Source organism: Chrysemys picta, chromosome 15 (genome assembly GCF_011386835.1).
Source record: "Chrysemys picta bellii isolate R12L10 chromosome 15, ASM1138683v2, whole genome shotgun sequence".
Lineage (NCBI taxonomy): Eukaryota > Metazoa > Chordata > Testudines > Emydidae > Chrysemys > Chrysemys picta.
Genome location: NC_088805.1, coordinates 6,998,047 through 7,016,863, shown reverse-complemented (window position 1 = coordinate 7,016,863; position 18,817 = coordinate 6,998,047). Strand labels below are relative to the sequence as shown.

At 43.2% G+C, this 18,817-nt stretch overlaps 1 protein-coding gene across 1 annotated transcript in view; it reads left to right on the top strand.

Moving 5' to 3' along the window:
* RBM19 (RNA binding motif protein 19) overlaps window positions 1–18,817 on the top strand; it is a 118,714-nt gene that overhangs the window by 32,236 nt on the left and 67,661 nt on the right. The window contains exons 18-21 of the mRNA XM_024108092.3: window positions 54–114; window positions 2,381–2,460; window positions 2,903–2,958; window positions 4,872–4,988. Coding sequence (XP_023963860.2) covers window positions 54–114; window positions 2,381–2,460; window positions 2,903–2,958; window positions 4,872–4,988 — 314 coding nt within the window. The remainder of the gene's footprint in view (window positions 1–53; window positions 115–2,380; window positions 2,461–2,902; window positions 2,959–4,871; window positions 4,989–18,817) is intronic.

The following is an 18,817-nucleotide window of genomic DNA, read 5'->3' as shown; positions in this document are numbered from 1 at the left end:
GGGTTACACTTTAATTACAAAGAGAACTAAGGACCGTGTAAAATTCTTTGCAGACGTTTTCCAAAGTGGGAGCTGTGAAGAGCTGCACGATCTCAAGGAAGAAAGACAAAGCAGGTACTCCTATGAATCGCTGTGCATTTCCTTCTGCTTGGGTTGGTCGTGGTGATGCCTTGTGCATTCATCTGTGTGGGCAATTGGATAGTTGATGTTAAAAATCTTCATTATGTGCCCAGAAATGCATATGTTGAATGACTGAAAACGTAAGCCCCAAAAATCAAGTGCTGATTAAACCGGGAAGGTCATGCACCAAGGGTAAATATTCTAAACCATGGTGGGACCCGTAGTGGGTCAGCTGAAGGCTCTGTGAAAATGTCATAGGCTCTACTTCGTGCCATGGGCTTGTGAAGAGTTCAGTCAGTTTTAAAAAGAAACCTCAGAGGCACATCTGCCTGCCCAGCCCCATGTTTGCTCATGATCTGTGGTACACACATGATCGGGTTTAAGGACAGAACCATGTCTGGTTTCACTCTGCCTTCCAGGACAATCAACTTCTGTCACTGAAGGACTTCTGTAGCTTAGTGCCATCCAAGTTTGGAAACTTGCCATTGTATTTGCTGCTCAGGGCCTTGCTTATGGATCCCTGAAGTTATGATACCATGAGCCTGTTTCCTAAAAGAGTTGCATGGCCTTGGGTGTTGAAAATTTTTGCTGAATAAGGAAATAATTAAAGGGCTGTAGATCAAGTTAGCTTTTCATCGTCATCTCTAGCGAATGGCCCATGCTTCAGCACATAACCTTGAACTGATAAGAATGACCATATAGGGACTATGCTAGTTTGCATTTCTTCTGTGTTGCTCAGAGGGACAAGTGAAATTTAGGGCACCACCTAGGTGATAAAGGGAAAGACAGCAGCTAATGTTCTCTGGCTTGTAAATAGATCTCAATCCTTCCCTCCCTTGCCAAGACATTTGCACAGCGGTTTGGAGAAGACCTAATATGTATGAGCCCTATGCTCCTGGCTCTGTAGCAGCAGTTAGTTAGCTGCTTCTACATCTGCGCACTTGCTGTACTGCTGACATCCCCAGTGGTGTGGATAACCAGCAAGGGATGAAGAGTCATTCTGTCAGCTGCTGAGGCCTTTGGAAATAAAGGGAGAAGGCTCTGCCTGGCAAGTGGGAATAGGGCCACCCTAAAGGGCTGACACTGTTTTTACATTAACCAATGGGAGAGTGGAGAGCATGAAATCGTTGGTTCCTTTCCCCAAATTAATTGAGCTCCAGGTTTGGAATTATTTAACAAGCCGTTTCCATTCACATATATAGGACGAGAGTTCAGGCCCCCATATGCTGGGCAGTAAATGTACGCAGAGACACATCCTCTCACCCCAAAGAGGTTCCCCTATAAATACGACAAAGGACATATTGTCTCCACTTCACAAATGGTCAATGAGCACATGCAGTTTAAATGAGCTGCCTATGGATACATGGGATTTTTGTGGCAGAGCCAATTCTCTTCTAACTCTTAAACCAGGGCTCTAGCCAAAAGCCCATCCTTTCTGCTGAGGGATCTACCTAGACGACAGATCAATTTAAGGGTCCATTTATAATTGTTTTTTATTGGCTTGTGCAACGTATTTCCTCCTTGATGGCCAGAGTGAACTCTTTGGTGGGTTTCAGATGAAAAATACAGTCAAAACTCCAGACTCAGATTTTACATCCGTCTAAAAGGAAGCATACATTATTGGGGGGTTTCAGAGTAGCAGCCGTGTTAGTCTGTATCCACAAAAAGAACAGGAGTACGTGTGGCACCTTAGAGACTAACAAATTTGCCACAAGTTACTCCTGTTCTTATTATTGGGGGGGGGGGGGTAACTTTTGTCTGAATCAGGCACGTTAGAAATGCCCAGAGAATGCCTGTGTCTGGATTATGGTGAAAATTTCATTCTAAAAGTTTACCACTGCAGCAGTGCAGGAAAACCCTGTGCATGAACAAATTTGTATGTAAGCAGTATGATCACTGACCTTTTATGTGCATAGCTATCGTTTCTGTAGGACCGATGGTTAGTGTTTTGTTTAGTTGCATTCACAAAAGTTACATATGAAATGGATTTCCACTATACCCAGGTGTTGTACAACTTTCGTTGCGTCATCCCCAGGGTGACTGTATCCTGAAATGTCACAATATCAGTTAGTTTTTTAATTCCCCATGGCTCCTTTGGGGCAGGTTTAGTCCAGCAAAGCTCACCCCATTTCTAGCAGCGTTGATTCACTTTTTCGTTGTCTGTCATTAACCAGTCACAAGGGCCTATCCATTGTACAGGCCACTATCAAATGCTTTTCGCCAAAGCGTTTATGGGGCTCTTTCCTTCCCTTTCTGACAGGCACTTTACTTCCTATGGGCTTTGGATTTGTGGAGTACAAGAAACCAGAGCATGCTCAGAAAGCCCTCAGACAGCTCCAGGTAACCATGGGTGACGCAGGCAAAGGGGAGGAGTGGGTGGGTCATGAGGCACCAAGAACCCTTCTAATATTTGTTTTTCAGTAGTTACCTACAGGCTGCGACTGACGTCAGAGCCCCATTGTGCTGAGTGCCGAACATACCCCTAGTGAGATGGTCCCTGCCCCCAAAGGGCCCACAAACTAAAGACAAAGGCTGGGAGGGGAAGTAACTCGCTCAACATCACATCAGTGGCACAGTTGGGATTAACTCAGGTGTCTTGACTCCTATGCCAATGCCCTGGCCATTAGACCACACTGCTTCCCCATCTGTATTGTGTACTCTTCACCTGTATTAGCTGCGCTTGGGTGAAGGAGAGGTGGGAGGAAGGAGAATTGAGATGTAAAACTCCTTCTCCATTTTTAAGGTCTCTTTCTTTTTGCAAACTTTGTAACTTGCTTTTTAGGGTTGCTTAGTAGATGGCCATCAGCTGGATGTGAAGATCTCCGAAAGGGCCATCAAGTAAGTCTGCCTGATTCCTGTCTGACTTCTCTGCACCAAATAGACTTAAGCAGCAACAGCCCTTGATTGCCCAGAATGGCTCGTTTATTTCTTTACAATATGGTTGCTGGTGGCGCTTTGTAATTCAGGTGGTGAATAGTGCCAGTCTTAAATACACATTTACCTGGTACGCTGGAACCAGCCTAGCTTATGGAACAAATGTTTTTCCTGGGCTCTTTCAGATGATCAGGTATAGGTCTTCAAAAATAGCAGTTGTGATGGTGTTAGTCCAGTGTATTAACTCAAAGGTGTAGCCAGTTGTTTGACTGCACGCGCTGTTCGTTCTTAAAAATGTTAGAGACCAAATAACTAATTTTAGCCATATTTATTGTCTAAAGGCAAAGTCGGACAATTTGAAAAGGAAACATACATACCTTCCCTCTGGGAAGCAATCCTTATCTCGCAGCGTGTTCACCTTGCGCACAAGTTGTGCTTCAAAGATACACGTTGCAACTAGTAGTATTTATACTACGTTCTTTTACAAGTTACAGAATGCTTTGCCTATCACTTAAAGTTTAAGTTTAACCCACTGGTTTATGCCAGCTTTGTCCTTAAAACCTCCCTATATTTTCCCATATCTTGGGTTGAATTGCTGCATTCCAAGTGTTGATGAGCCATGAAAATACTCCCAAAGTGTACTTGGTACAAAGGGTTCCTGCATCCTTGCTTTGACAAGTTTCCTATTTTCGAATGCCAAAGCTGATTTCTGCTTTGCAAAGCGTTGTGGGATGTATGACACAGGTGAACAGAATTGTGGGAAGAGCATAATACATTCAGTTAACCTAATTTCCCATCACTGATGTATATTCTATTAATACTGTGTGCATAATAACTATTAATATGGTATATTTTTGGCCAACAAGTGGATAGGAATAAATGAAATTTGAGGTGGGAATCTGCTTTTATTAGACTAAGTACAAAATAAAAAAGGAAGCACTGAGCTTCTGGGAATCGGAAGAACGCAAAGCAACACTAAATGATTTCACCACTTAAGTGAGAGAGGCTAGATCTAAGGTGAACTAAACTAGAAAAGTTGTCACAAGGGTCTCTTTGGGGTAATTTGCTATTCTCCTCCCAACTTCTTAAAGAAAAGCATCTTTCCACTGTCATCCTCATCTGTCCTGTAGATGATATTGTTCTGTGCCCCTTCCCTCACGCTGAAGGCATCTTTGTTAGACCAAGGGGAGCTGCATGGGACTTCCCTTAAGGGCCCATCAGTACAGCTCTTCCGCTGCAGTGGGGTAATGCACCACTCTGTACATTGAGGCCCAAGAATTGCTTCCACCTCCTGCTGGCTTGGACAGCCAGAATCCATGTCTTGGAATCAAACCTGATGGCTTTACACAGAAGCATGAACTGTTCATGCTTTTTACAGCCTTTCAGAGACCAGTTAAAAGTGAAACTGAAAGCACAACCTGTGCTTCACTTACACTGATTTAGCCAGTGTTACAAACTTCTCCATGTTGTACCAGAGCAGGTCAGCAAACCAACGGAAGGGTTGGTTTGTTCCAGAATGGTAATCCCTAGATAGTGCTTTATTTACTTGTCTTGAAATAGCACCCAGCCCAGAAGCCCCTGTCAGGATTTGGGGTCCTGTCTGCAAGATAATGCACAAACACATAGGAAGACTATGATCTTTTTAAACCAATGAGGCAGATTTTTATATATTCCAAGTATAACTGTAATCAAACTGTTCTGTTCTCCCACCTGGTCTATGAAGTGTCGATTGATTCAAATAAGAAGCCATTGAGCAGATTGATCAGGAAACTGGACTCCAGAATGTCTAGATTCGTAAGCTGGAAGGAACCAGAAAGAGAGGTCTGTGTTGTGTGTTGCTCTACAGTGTAACTTACCATGTCTCCGTTGATTTACAGGCCCACTGTGACACCATCCCGCAAAAAACAAACGCTCAAGAAGCAAAAGAGCTCCAAGATTTTGGTCCGAAATATCCCATTCCAGGCAACCGTGAGGGAAATCAGAGAGCTGTTCAGGTAAAGAAATCTGCTGCTGCTCATTTACTCACTGGGGCATTGGTGGCTGCTTTTGGCAGGTGACCTTGCTGTCTATCATAAATAGTCCGGAACTTGTGGGGTAAGTGAGACGTGTATTTAATGCAAAGATGGACATATGACATGAAATAAGCAGATAACGCCTCTGTCTGAGCTCCACTTGGAGCAGGAGCATGAAGGGGGGGAAGGGGAGGCGCATCAGCAAGCGGGTCGTAGTGTCTTCATCCTGAGGGCCAAACTGCACCAGCCTCTGCCTGAATTCGAGTAACCTGGGGCTGCACTAATGTACACCACCAGTGTCTGGTCCCCTAGGGGCCATGTGCCCACTAAGGATCCACACCGAGATGCCCCAATACATCCCTATCTCTTCTGACATGTTCCCTGTGCTGCGTTGGTACAGTTGGTGCAGGAGCTGAGTTCTGTACCCCAACTCTTCTTGACTGAGGCAGTTCTCAGCTGGTGGGTAACAGACAGAATCTGGCTCCTTTGCACCTCTTAAGCAGTGCAAAGGGTTCAGATCATAACTGAGAATCTGGCCTCAAATCTCTCCTTGTCCAGAATATGTTCCGTGGCTTTCCCAAGAAAGTGAGGTGTTAGGAGCCAAGAAATTGGCCAGACAGCAGATAGGATTGTTTTACATACAACTAATCAAATTCCTCCCCAGTCCTGTACACCTGGCACCAGAGTTTGTGCACGCCCTTTAAGGAGCTCCCAAAGCTTGGTTCTCTAGCAACAATTAACCTCATATAAAATGGCGTGTGCGTGTAAAGTACTTTGTACAGGGCAAGGGTTGCCCCAAGATTGGGGGCTCTTATATCTTGTATGCTTGTACTTTGACTGTATAGTGATAGAGGGCCTAAAAATGGTCTAGACCCAACATTTGGATCTTAACGTTGTTCAAACTTCTTAGGATGGGGAGGAAAATTGCCCCTGGATTTCTAATCATACGAGACCCGTCAAGTCCCAAACTTAACTCTTTCTGCCAGTTGTAGAGCAACCAACTTGATGCGTCAAATTGCCAGTGCTCAGCTGATATCCGCAGTTTACCGGCCAACAGTCCAAATTATAAACAGCGCCAGGTTGGCTTTTGGTTCTGTAATATATTCAGGGGACAAGAGGAATCTGTACTTGTCCAAAAGATAAAAGCTCAGTACAGAGAGATGTTTTGTTTCATGTTATTAAAAGGGCGTTGAAAAACCATGCATGGTTGAGAAGGTGGGGGTATGGGAGCAGTTTGATAGTGTCTGTTTTAAGGAACAGAAGGCTTCTGTAGCCCATTATCAAAAGCGTGTTAAGAACAATGCATGTTAATCAGGAAGCAGTGTTCCACCAAAATGTCAGTTTCACTTAGTTACACAATGTATTTAGGAACACATTATTTATCTTCAGAACAAAAGCCAGCAATGAGAGAACTCAGCTGATTTAATAATCTCTACTTATTTTTCAGAAGGGCTAAAAATTTGCTCACAGTGAACATTATTAAATGCCAGGCGTTCTTTTGGGGCTTTGTTTAAAATTGTATGCCTTTGCCATAGATTTAGATCCTTTGGTGGGTTTCTTTTTAATAATAATTTTTTAGTTTAAAACAGTTCTTTGGAACCAGAGGCATTTCCCTCACCAAGGCAGCAGGGGGCACTCTTAGTCTTCCCAGGAAATAAAGGACAAGAGGGGAACTGCAGTTGTTGCTCGCAGACAATGACACTGCAGACCAATGGTAGCTCTGCCTGGGGAGGTTAAAGGCCTTGTGGGACAAGCCTCTTCTCTGTTGTTTCACATGTTCAAAAGCCACTTTCCAGCCACCCAAGTGATGTCCCATAACCCACTTCCTTTACTCCACTTCTGAATTATTGTTTGGGCAGGGTATGAAACACAGAAGGTTAAAATCCTTTTTATTCTATAAAAAATGTCTTCACCTTTCAAGCTTTGTCACGTGAGCTCTCCCTTTTAAATCTACCCAAGAATAGGTGTTAGCAACGCTAGCTGTTTGAAATGGACAATGATTGATTTGTTTAAACAGTGCCGACTTTTGGAGGCTTACGTTCATGGATTGTTCAGAGTTGCAGCTTACTCTGTTCCTATCTCTCTTCTAGTGTTTTGTCGATTCAAAGATCCATCATCACAGTGCTTAGCCTCTGTGGAATGAGGATTATGGTTTAGGATGCAATACTAGCAATCTAAGATATGTATAAAAGCCTGCCTTGTCCCTGCACTCCTGTGTTGTTGCTCTCCTCTAGCCAATTCAAGCTAACCTTGAAGACCTGCACCTTGGTCATGGTAGTGGTGGGTTTTGGATCACTTTAACAAAACTTTCATAGGAAGAGGGAGGATGAAGACAAACACTTCCAGAAAATCCATGCATGGGTGTTAAATTAGTATTGCTTTCACAAACCTGTAGCTTGCAGGGGATTCAAGGTGCAAGTCTGGTTTCAGAGGTTTGGGGATAAGGTTTTAATCCATAGGGAGTGCGTTGGAAAGTGACGGTACTCCATTTTCTTCATGTGCATTTGGTGATGGTGAACACGGCTGGATTGGCAGTCCTGGAGTCTGAATCCTTTGTCTAAGCATGGACAACACTGGAATATGTTTTCCTCATACTGTATCTGTCGTCATACTTGAATCCTGGCCTGGAGGGACTATCTCTAATAATGAGGGTATTTCAGGCTGTCTGCTCTCTTTGCTGATCAATTTATAACTGTCCTTTTCCAAAATGGGGGAGGGGAGACAAAAAACGTGTCTCGGGTGAAGACTTTTAATTCTTTGATACTATATTGAGAGGCTCTTAAGCTGTTATTTTCAAAAACTATTAATGATTTTGGGTGTCTAATTTGAGACCTGTGAAAAGGCCTTATTTTTCAGAGAGCAGTTCCTGAGCAATTTCTGAAAATTAGGTTCCTTTAAAACGTGTCATGCTGGTCCCAGATAATCACCACTTCCCGTCAGAAGTCTTGATCTTAATGCTTTGTTTCATAGCCATATCACTTTCTACACCAACTTAGAGAGCATAAAAAATGGAGGCATTATTGTACAGACTCGCATCACTGAACATGAAGTTACAAAGATTTTTCCCCTCCTAAAATAGGAGCAACTAAAATGGAAAAAGGTACTTTACATTTTCGCTAGATCAAATAGGACTTGTTGAGGGGTGAACACTGTAGGCTGCCTTCGTAGAATTATAAATGCACATGGTGCACACTCCACTGAATAAGAGCTGTCATAAAATCAGATTCAGAAAAAGCTTGTGATGGGGTCGAGTGGGGCTTCTTTCTGGAGGAAACATAAGGTTTTTGGAAACTTGCATGTAAATTGGGCAAGATGTATAAACCGTTTTCTAAAATCGGAACTATCTGTCACTGCCCCATGCTTCAGATGAGCAGAGGAAGAAAACCAGGCTGCCCACTAGCCTCATTATTTGCCTTTGTCCATTTAAAAAAAAAGATCGAGAAAATCCCAAAATTCAAGGTTTACTTCCAGACTAAACACCAAGTTATATAGCTTTATATTCAGATTACATTATTGTACATCCAATCACCCCCATAGTCTACCTGTAGGAGTCTAATTCATACAAATTTAGTAAGGCTTTCTGGTTACAAAATTTGTATGGACCCTCACCCTTAACAGGAATAAGGTTACAGCTGGGGGCGGGGGGGCACAGCTGAAAATAGTGCCAGCACATGGTTATGGTTCCTAGGAATAAATATAGCATATCACATTGCTATGTGAAAGTAACATTCTGTTTTAGAGAAACCAATGGGATTAAAGATTGGAATATGATACTGGACAGGTTTAATGTACTAAAAATAAATGGTCTGTCCATTTTATTCTTTTTCAAAGGCTTTGTTGCTTATTTTCTTTAAAACAAGCGCCCCCCCCCCCCAAAAAAAAAACAAAACAAAAAACAAAAACCCCACAACTCACTACGTAGTGCTTTTAGAAGAGCAATCTAGCTAAACTAGCCAGGACAGAAGTTCCCTCTGACCGAAGAAGTAGAAACCGTCATGAATCTAAAACTATATTATTACAAGGGGCAAGATTTGGAAATTGGATCTGTTCTTCTGGAAGAAAAAAAAGTATGGGTGAAGGATACAGTTGATAAAATAGGTCGATTTTTTTTTTTAACTAAGTCTTTATAAAGTTATTCTTATGTCATTATCCATTTCTTCAAAGCTTGGAATGACCTATGAAAATAGGAGTTGTTACCAGAACGAGCTCTTCATTCCTCATTATGAAGGAACACTGAGATATAATGAAGCCTAGTGCAAGACACACTTCATGTTCACACCTTTTTCCAAGTAAGGGAGGCTACATGACTGGTGAAAATTTTCCCTTCCCCAAGATATCTTCCTGCACTTGAACCCATAGAAATTTTCACTAACCAAAAGCAGAAGAGAGAAAATTGTCGATTAATGGACAGTGAGGTTTTACCCAAATAAGAACTAGGTGGTATTAATTGGTATGTTCAGCTCCTATATGCTCGGGTATATGACCCACAAAAAATGCTTAGATAGCTAAGCACCTGACACCGATTATTGTACTGTGGCTGCAATTTTAAAAGTGGGAATGGTTATTTTAAATATTTTTAGTTTCAAATGAATTGCTAAATCCTTCTAGCAGCTTAATACCCAGTACAAATCTTTCTGATCAAATTGTTTTCACTCTTCAACAGTTCAAAATATTGTGCCATAGAAGACTCCTCCATACAACCTCTGGAAACAAAGACTAGGCCGACGTATGCGCATTAACAAACAGGATTGCTATTAATGCTAATATAATGCTTTCTATTTATTATATTTATTACCCCTGTAAAACGGAAGCAAAAACAGATCACGTATGGGAATATAATGCCGACTAAAATTATTGTGGGATGTGTCAAGTTTGAGTGGACTAAAATACATAAGCAGTGGAAGGATATAACACAGATAATCAACTTGTCTGTATTAGTGCTTGTCTACATTTAAAACACTGCACTGATGTAGCTGCACCGCTGTAGTGCTTCATTGTAGACGCTACCTAAGCCGATGGGAGAGATTCTCCAGTTGGCGTACTTAACCCACCTCCCCGAGAGATGGTAGCTAGGTCGATGAAAAAATCTTTCTATCAACCTAGCGATGTCTACAGGGGGAAATAGGTTGGCTTAACTACGCCGCTCAGGGGTGTGGATTTTTTACACCTCTTAGTGACATAATTAAGCTGACTTAATTTTCTAATGTAGACCAGGCCCTCAGAATTTCACCTAAGGACCAGACTGCATTTTCACATTCGTTCAGGACAGTAAAATGTTAATGAATTTTGTCCAAGACTGATGAAGTGGGTATTCACCCACGAAAGCTTAAGCTCCAATATGTCTGTTAGTCTATAAGGTGCCACAGGACTCTTTGTCGCTTTTGTCAAAGACTTGGTGTCTGTCACTGATGATCCATAATTAGCGCTGGTTGGGAACTGGAATTTCCATTCTGTGGGGAAATTCTGAAATATTTTATTCTGAGTCTGATTGAAAAGCTGAAATTTCCCATAAAATGAAAATTTCAGGGCACTTCAATTTGGGACTATCAAAATACTTTGGTAATGTCAAAATGTTTTGATTCATTTTGTTTAGCTTTTATATTATGTTAACGTATGTAATATATACATATAAATTATTTTAATATAAAAGTTGAAACAAACTGAATCAAATAGTCACAATAAAACATTTTTACCTTGTTAAAATGAAAGTCTAAACAAATTGTTTAGACATTTCCCCAATCAAAAACTTTGTTGAATTTGACATGTCACCATGAGATGTTTAGGTTTCAGTGAAACTGCATTGGTGCAGCAGGTCAGGATTAGCAATGTACCAATGCAAAAAAAAAAAAAAATTAGTATGCATGAGCAGAAATAGCACAGGAAAACCTGGTAATCCTGGAATGACCAAATGCTACTGCCACTTGTCATTAGATTTATATTTAATATCAGCTTTTGGCTAGAATTGTTTGAAGAATCATATTTGTGTACGAAGACACACGAACACCCTTTGTCTCTTAGGGAACATTGGACTGCCCAGGGAGTAAATTAAAATGTAAAGATGTTGCTGTTTCTCCTGGTGCTGAAAGCTACAACATTGTGTCTTATTTTTTTGTTAGAGCATGTTCAGACTGAGGAAGGAAATAATTAGGTGGTTGAATATGCCACAGATTTGCCTCTTGGATTTTCCAAAGAGACCCGTGTACTGAATGCTCATCTGAATGACGGCCTCTTACGAGGTGGATAATGTTCCTCTCCCAGTCTCGTTGGTGGATTTCCTGTAATGATCACAGTGCTGAAGCTAGCTGGAATGACCTGCTTGTGCTAGAGTGGGAAGGATGCATGGCTAATGTGGGCATTGGTTTATCTGAGAGCAGCTAGGAGCTGTGCCTACTTAGAGAAGGCCCATGGATAATGCAGTCCAGATGATATGCCTGATAACCAGGCAAATGTCTAATTTCAAAGTGGAGCTGAAGTCCTCTTTCCTACCCGTATTTTTGTCAGTGGGTTATTGTTAGAAGGTGGTTGAAGAAGAAAGGAAACAGTGGTTCTTTGTAAAGCAGGGTCTGTAAGCATAAGGACCAGAGTGGGCCAACCGCAGAAGACAAAAGGGTCATTGGGGAGGAAGGCTTGGTTGGTGCAAGAGGGGCATGAGCAGTAGGGTTGTGCAGGATTATGAAGGTGAATCAGGAGCTTGAACTTCCTCAGGAAGAGGAGAGAAAGTCGGCGAGAGGATTTGAAATGGAGTCATGTAGGCCAAACGCAGTGCTCGTAAGGCGGGGACCAGGAGCAAGGTGAGAAGCAAAGAAGGGAGGAGATTGTAGTAATCAAGGCAAGTGAGGACCAGGACATGGACACATGGATTTTAGGAATAGGAATGAAGAGGTAAGGATGGGTTTTAAAGATGCTGAGGAAGAACTGATAAGATTTGGTGATTTCATCTACTTAACTGACTGCAGAACTGATTTCATTGGGTCTATCTGTAGATGGTAGAGCTAGACTAAAATACATCTGAGATGTAGGCGTATGGTGTGTGTCTACACTACACATGAATTCATGTGTATGTAATCTTTTGTATGGGTTTGTGTTGCTCAGTCTGTACATTCACTAGTGGAAAACCTCTATTCTGGAGGCCCAGTTTCAAAGGTGGCACCTAAATACAATATGCAGATCCTATACCTGGACATTTATTATAGGTGAATTAAAACAATCTTTGGTGTTCCATTTAGGGCCAGATCCTAAACTGAGATAACTCCGAGTAGTTTCAGTTTGTCAGCTGAGGATTTACCCTTTAGTGTTTAATTCTGGATTTCAGCTTCCTGTTTAGGATCCTGTGTCGGACAGTTGGGATCCTCAGGTCTGAACACACAAAGTGTTGCAACTAGGAACAAGCCCTGTGTGCTCTGCAATTCCACAGGTTGAAGAATTGCGATGTAGAATTTAAACTGGAATTTGATCTTTGAAATATTGCACTTCTAGCGCTTATGCTTGTGTTCTGGCCCCTGCATCCTATCCCTGATTAGGTGGGGTTTGTGGGGGGCAGGCTGGGGAACACGGATAGGAAGTGCTTTTAAAAAAAACAGCAATTGCTTGATGCTTTTTCATCAGTGCATTTGTCCCAGCTACTTGCCCTCACCCTTCCTGACTGAGAACCTCTGCGCTGTAGGTGTCTTTCCACATTGCCTCACAATCCTAAAGGGATGGAGTTTCTCTGCTCGGCTGCACTTCCCCCTCCTCCAGAGCATCTCTGGGAACTGTTCCTTCCTGTAGGTGTGTGCCTCCTGCTAGGAGAGTGAATGGCAGCATTCACAACAGGTGGGAAGAGGCATTCATTAACAGTGTGTGGGTTGGGCTGCAGTGGCCTCACCTGTTGCGTGATCTTTGTCCCTTTTGTTTTTAAGTCTTTTCTTTTATCCCTGTTTTTTTGCTCCCTGATGGAAATGACTAAAGATTAAGCGCTGGTTTTAGCTTCTGTTCTTGAGGCCTGTGTACGCTACGGTTGCGGTCATGTCTGGTTCCATTCTATAGTGTAGACAGCACTCAGCCCTTGCACATATCCAAGGCTTTTGCACATTTCAGGGACACCCAATCTGCATTAGTTGGTGGGGCAGGGAATATCTTATGTTTGTACAGCGCCTAGCACAATAGGGTGTCCATTCCTGATTGAGGCCTGTTGAGGCTATTGCAATATAAAGAATAATAGAACAGTGTTGTAACTTGCTGTGTTTGTGTTGCTGTTGTCAGGGCCTTAACAGTCTGCCCCTGGTGCATCTTACAACAAGGTCTAACCCAGAGGATTTACTAATAGTTCCACACACCAGCTTCAAAACACCAGGTTACCTCTGACAATAGGAAATTGTGCTTTCCATAAAAGTGCTTTTATTGAAATCAAATTGCAGATGCAGATTCGAGAGATACTAGTACCTACTTTCAGATGCAAATGCAGGGATTGTGCACGTCTGTGTCTGTCACCACATTAGAAAAGTGTTCATGGTTTTTTTTAAATGAAGATTTTTCTTTCTTCTTGAGGTGCTGGAAACCCGAACACAGCAGTATTGGACTAGTGCACGAGAACACGCAAATGAAACTGACCAGTCTAGTTTCACTGTCCAAGATGAGCCATGTAGGAATCAGTTAAATGGGTTTTCAATGTTCTTTTTAAAAATTGAAACTGAAAAGTGTTTAACAGAAGAATTTTTTTAACGCTGTCTTGACAGCGTTACTTCAGTGGATCTTTCCTTTCTGCGGTCTGAATATTAATCACAGTCGTTGGTTTTAGTGAGTTGCTAACAATCCAGATCGCGAGCCTCCTCATTGCTCCCCTAAACCTCTCTGCTGAGCCGTTTTCAACTGCCCGTTCTTACTCCGGCGGATTGTCTAATGCAAACTAAGAATTTCCAGGGTCCCTCATTGTGATTTTTGCTGATCTGGCTCTCACCAATGCACTAAGCTGAACCTAGTGACGGGGCTTAATTAGTTTCCTACACCCCGTTCCTTGTTTTCCATCAGTGTTTTTCTGGTTTTTTTGCTTGAAATGCCATGTTCAAACGGGTTACCCTCTGGCAATCTCCCACCACCAGCCCCACGCCGTATCTGTGCTGATTGGTGACTCTAAGGTTCGTGTGTGCGTGAATGGGTGCTTTTTAAGTTTCTTCTTCATATGAAGCAAGTTGCTAAGCCCCTGTAATCTAGTCCAACATCTCCTTTGGATACCCATTTAGTGCTATTCATATTACAAGGTGGTGGTCTTTTGCCTGACCTGTTAAAAAGAATATTTTTGTCGTCGGGCAGAGGCAAAGCATGCGTGTTTCCAAGATGCATGCTTGACTATTAAGATGGCTTTTAAGTTGGCCATAAGGGTTTTTAGAAGCTGCTATATAGAAATTGTAGTTGCCTGACATCTAAAGCTGCTCGCCTCTACGTTTGTAATTCAAGAAACAACCAAGATGGAAAACAAGCATTAAAAAAAAAAATCCGTTTCTATTTTTAGATTTCTTGAAATGTTGAGAATGAAAAGCACTTTAATTTTTTGCACTTTCACCATGAAGCTAGCCAGGTCAATTTCACACTCTTTTTCAGTAGTACATAGTGTTTTATTTTTCAGTCTTCCTCCCTTCATGGGAATGTCTTAACAAAATCGCATTCTATTAAAGACACCCAAATGCTTTCCATTCATGTTGACACTGGCAAAATCCATTCTTTGCATTGTTTTAACAAGCTGCATCATTGGACTGATGTTATTGATGTTCCTTTCAATCCAGTGGAATTTAAAATTCAGATATTTTAGCAAGTCTTCGCTCTCCGTGCTTGTGAAAAGGCACAGTACAGTTTTATAAACCGCTTGTTAGTTGTCCTTTCCTCCCAGGAACCTCAGCCTTGCAGGTGAACGGACACCTAGCTTTTACTTATTTTTGCCTCTTACGGGAGTGGTTTGAGGAATGGAGCCCTCGAAAACCCAGGAAGAGCAGTTGGAATGTTCAGTGTTTGATTTGGTGTGAGAGGGAATCAGGCAGCAGCAGAAACGCTGCCCCGCCCCATGCCCAAAGCCGCCATGGTGAAAAAGACAAGTCAGATGGAATTGAGACCCATCCTTATGTCACATGACCAAAGCATGGATGAAATTAGAAGCCAGCCTGACTCTTGCACTAGGAGAGACCTTGCTGAGATTAGGGGTCGCCTGACCAGACTGGAAGTTGTGAACCAAAAGGAAGCTGCAGCATCCATTTCTGTCTGTGGCTGGAAAAGGTCAAGTTAAGCTGGTTCTGTGGTAGCCTCTTAGGGCTGGCTCTCTGGACGTCAGATGGCAACTCCCAACTGCTCCAATTTATAAGCTAAATATAAGCAAGGAAGATAAAAGGGGGTGGATAAGGATATGCAACAGCCAGTGCCTGCCAGTGGAACAGTACAAATATACTGCTTAGAGGAAAGAGTGAAACAGGGTGGTCTAGTGGATAGAGAATTGCACTAGGTCTTGAGAGACCTATTCCTGGCCATGCCGCTGGCGTGCTGGGTGACTTTGGGCAAGTCACTTCCCCTCTTTTTGCCTCAGTTTTCCCCTCTGTAAAATGGGAATAAAGATACTGACCTCTTTTGTAAAGTGCTTTGAGATCTACTGATGAAAAGCTCTAGATAAGAGCGGGGTGTTTTTTAGAATTAAAAGCTCTTCCTCCTCATAGTTGATCCCACTCACCTTGTCAGATTTCAGTGGCCTCCTTTCTGTTTAGTAGCCTTGATCACGAGAGCTCCCATAGACTAGTCTGCTAGCAAATGGTATCTGGGCACAGAATATCCTCTCCACTCCCCTTGGGTTGGGGCCCTTCTTGGCTTTTGCACAGTTGCTTCATCCCTGTGTCCTGGCTCTGAGGTCTTTTCTGCTACCCTTTATGATATGAGGCAATGATCTAATCCTTTATTCTGAACAGTCTAGCAGCTGCATTTTCTGACTTGACCTGGGGGGTTGCAGGAAGGGGCAAATGCCTCATGGTTTCTAGCTCCCTTGTGTGGAGAGTCCTTTGTGGGATTCATCTGAGGTCCACCACTTAGGCTGGAAGGAGAGGTCAACCCAGGGACTCCTGTATTCCAAAGCCCAGGGTGCGATCAGAGCACCTCCCCAGACCAGGTCCAACTGCTTCTAGCAGAATCGGGCCTTTGAAAAAACTTACTCTGCAATACAATTGTTTACATGGAGCCAACTGCATCTTCAGAGCTGCTTCCCTGCCGAATTGCCACTGTTGGCACCTAAAGCCCATGTACATACTGCTGCGTTTGTGCCAGAGCGGCATGCTAGCAGCAAAGGGGTTAAAGTGGAAGCAAGGGGTGGAACCAAGGTATTTCAGATGCTCATTATTCATTGCCAACTTTCCCCAAAATCGTATTAATTTCACGCTGTCACGCAGGACTGCGCTGTCTTGCTCATCAGTATCTGGGAAGGCGGGAGCTGCGGTGGGATGGGAAAAGAGTGCACTCTCCCTTCAGAACTGCTGGCATTTGGAAAGATCATTGGTAGCCTCTCTCTGCTACAGCACCGGCCCAGCACGTTCAGGCTGCCTGGGTTCTGGGGGAGGGAGGCTGGATCTAGGAAATGGGAGGGGCACGTCTCCACATGATGGCTCCTGATGATCATTTTCCACCCCGCCGCTTGCACAAAAGCCTCATGAAATTAGGTCTGCTGTAGCAGGCGGGTCTACTCTGCAACCCGACGGCCCGGGAGAAGGGCGGGAGGAAACGGCACTACCTGTAGGGAATGAGGAAGCTGTTACACGTTGGACTTCGGTAAAAACCTTCTTTACATGCAATCACCGTCTGTGACTGGGAGGATTCTGGAAATGGCAGGGGGCAGACGTGCAGTCAGGCTGTGTCTATAAATTACTCTCCCGTTTTAAAAATCTTCCATGAACCGGTCCTCTGCTTACCTCCTTTTTGTCCCTTCACCTAGTCCAACTCTGTTGGTGCAAGAGCCTTCAAGTTCCCGACATCTGGAGCTGGATCTCTGCCTTTGAGTCTTCATCTCCTCTCCTAATATACTGTCTTGTGTTTTATGTAATACCTTTTTCATCTTGAAGGGATCCCACGGCACTTTCCTAACTGTATATTTAACAGCACTGAGGGGGTGGAGCCACATCTGGGGCAGAGGGCAGCAGCCAAGCTTGCAGCGTGCTGTACAACAGTCGAGGAGATGAAAAATTGAGTCCAAAATTCTCAAGTCCGTGAGATCTCCACGTCCATCGAAGCAGAGATCATGGCCTTGGCCTTTTACCGTCTGAAAAGAGCCTCTCCTGGGAAACTTCAATTTACCCATCTCGGAAGAAGAAAGGGCTGCTAAACCCTTTCTGGGTTGTGGCTCCAGGGACTTCCGCTGGGGCTTAGACCACTCAGCTATCCCCTTGGCCTCATCTGCAAACCTGCCTCTCCTCTCTTGCCAATGCTGCTTAACGTTCTTCTCCCTTTTGTTTTTATCCTCTATTTAAAAAAAAAACCCTTGGGATGCAGCTTGTCTCTGAGGTTCTACGCAGTAAAGATGTGTGATGTAAAACGCTCCGCTTTGAGAGCTTAGAGGAGTTGCATGTAGACTCACCGGGCCAGATATTTTTTTAGAGGTGTTGAGCTCCCAAAACTCGAGTTGGAGCTGCAAGTGCTCAGTTTCTTTGGAAATGGAGCCCAGCAGCTTTTTGCCTTCTGTTCCTTTTTAATCTCTTGTTGATCTCCCTGACTCTGAATCTGCATTTTCACGGGTACAGTGAAAGTTGGACCCCCAGTATAGGTACAGTTGCTCCAAATAATACCCTAGTAAGAGACCTTTGTTGGTGCGCTGTGCTTATTGTTAGCTCTTTGAGCAGTGACGATTTGCAGGAATACCATATAAAAACTCATCAGCAAGGTTTGCAGGGTTACATTTGAACTGTGTGAGGCTGCCAGCTCTTACTATCTTCCTTCTCTTATTGTGTGAACAAATCTGTGGGACTATTTCCAGATGAAGATTAAGGGAACTGTCCAACCTTAAAGATACTCTGCTTGAAGAGAGTCAACCTTTCTGCCTCGTTGCTCCTCTGTGCACGTGCTGTTCCTCTAGAAACCCTCCTCTTAAAAGAGAACAAGTTACTGTCTTCAGTCCCTCTTTCCCTAGACATCATGAGCAGGTGTTATGTATATTAGGGAGGTAGCATTGTCCAGTTGAGAGAGCGCCAAACTGGGTGTTGGGAGACCCAAGTTCTGTTCCTCACTTTGTCACTGACTTTCTACTTGACTGAACAAGTCACATCACAGCCCCGTGCCTCAGTTTCCCCATTTGTGACACGAGAATATGCACTTCTGTAAAATGCTTTGAAGTCTATGGAAAAAGCCCTACATAAGTGACACACACTACTACCTTGTTGTTCCAAGCATCTAGGATTAGGGGGTCCCCCCCCAAAAAACTTCTTTCATATGACTTAGGCTGCTCCAAGAAGACTTGCCCGCTTTCTTTAGATTGCAAGCTCTTCATCTGTGTACAGTGTTGTACGCTGTGGGGACCCCTAGTTGTGACCCAGTTTATCATCTGCAGCACATAGGGTAGGTTTAGAATTGAAATAACAAATAAATAATACACTGCTTCCTGAAGTCATCCCTGATCTAGGTCTTCTCCAGCTGATGTTCAGAAGACTGTTTGCTTAAGGATCGCTTTGTTAGTGCAATACTCTTAATTTATTTTAAAGGGCCAACCACACTTGTTCAAACCTAAAACCAGTCTTCGTGGGGAAACCTCATGTACTCAGAGAGGAAGTAAGATACAGATTTTTAACAGAGGTGGGTAATTAACCATTGGAACAACTTAATCT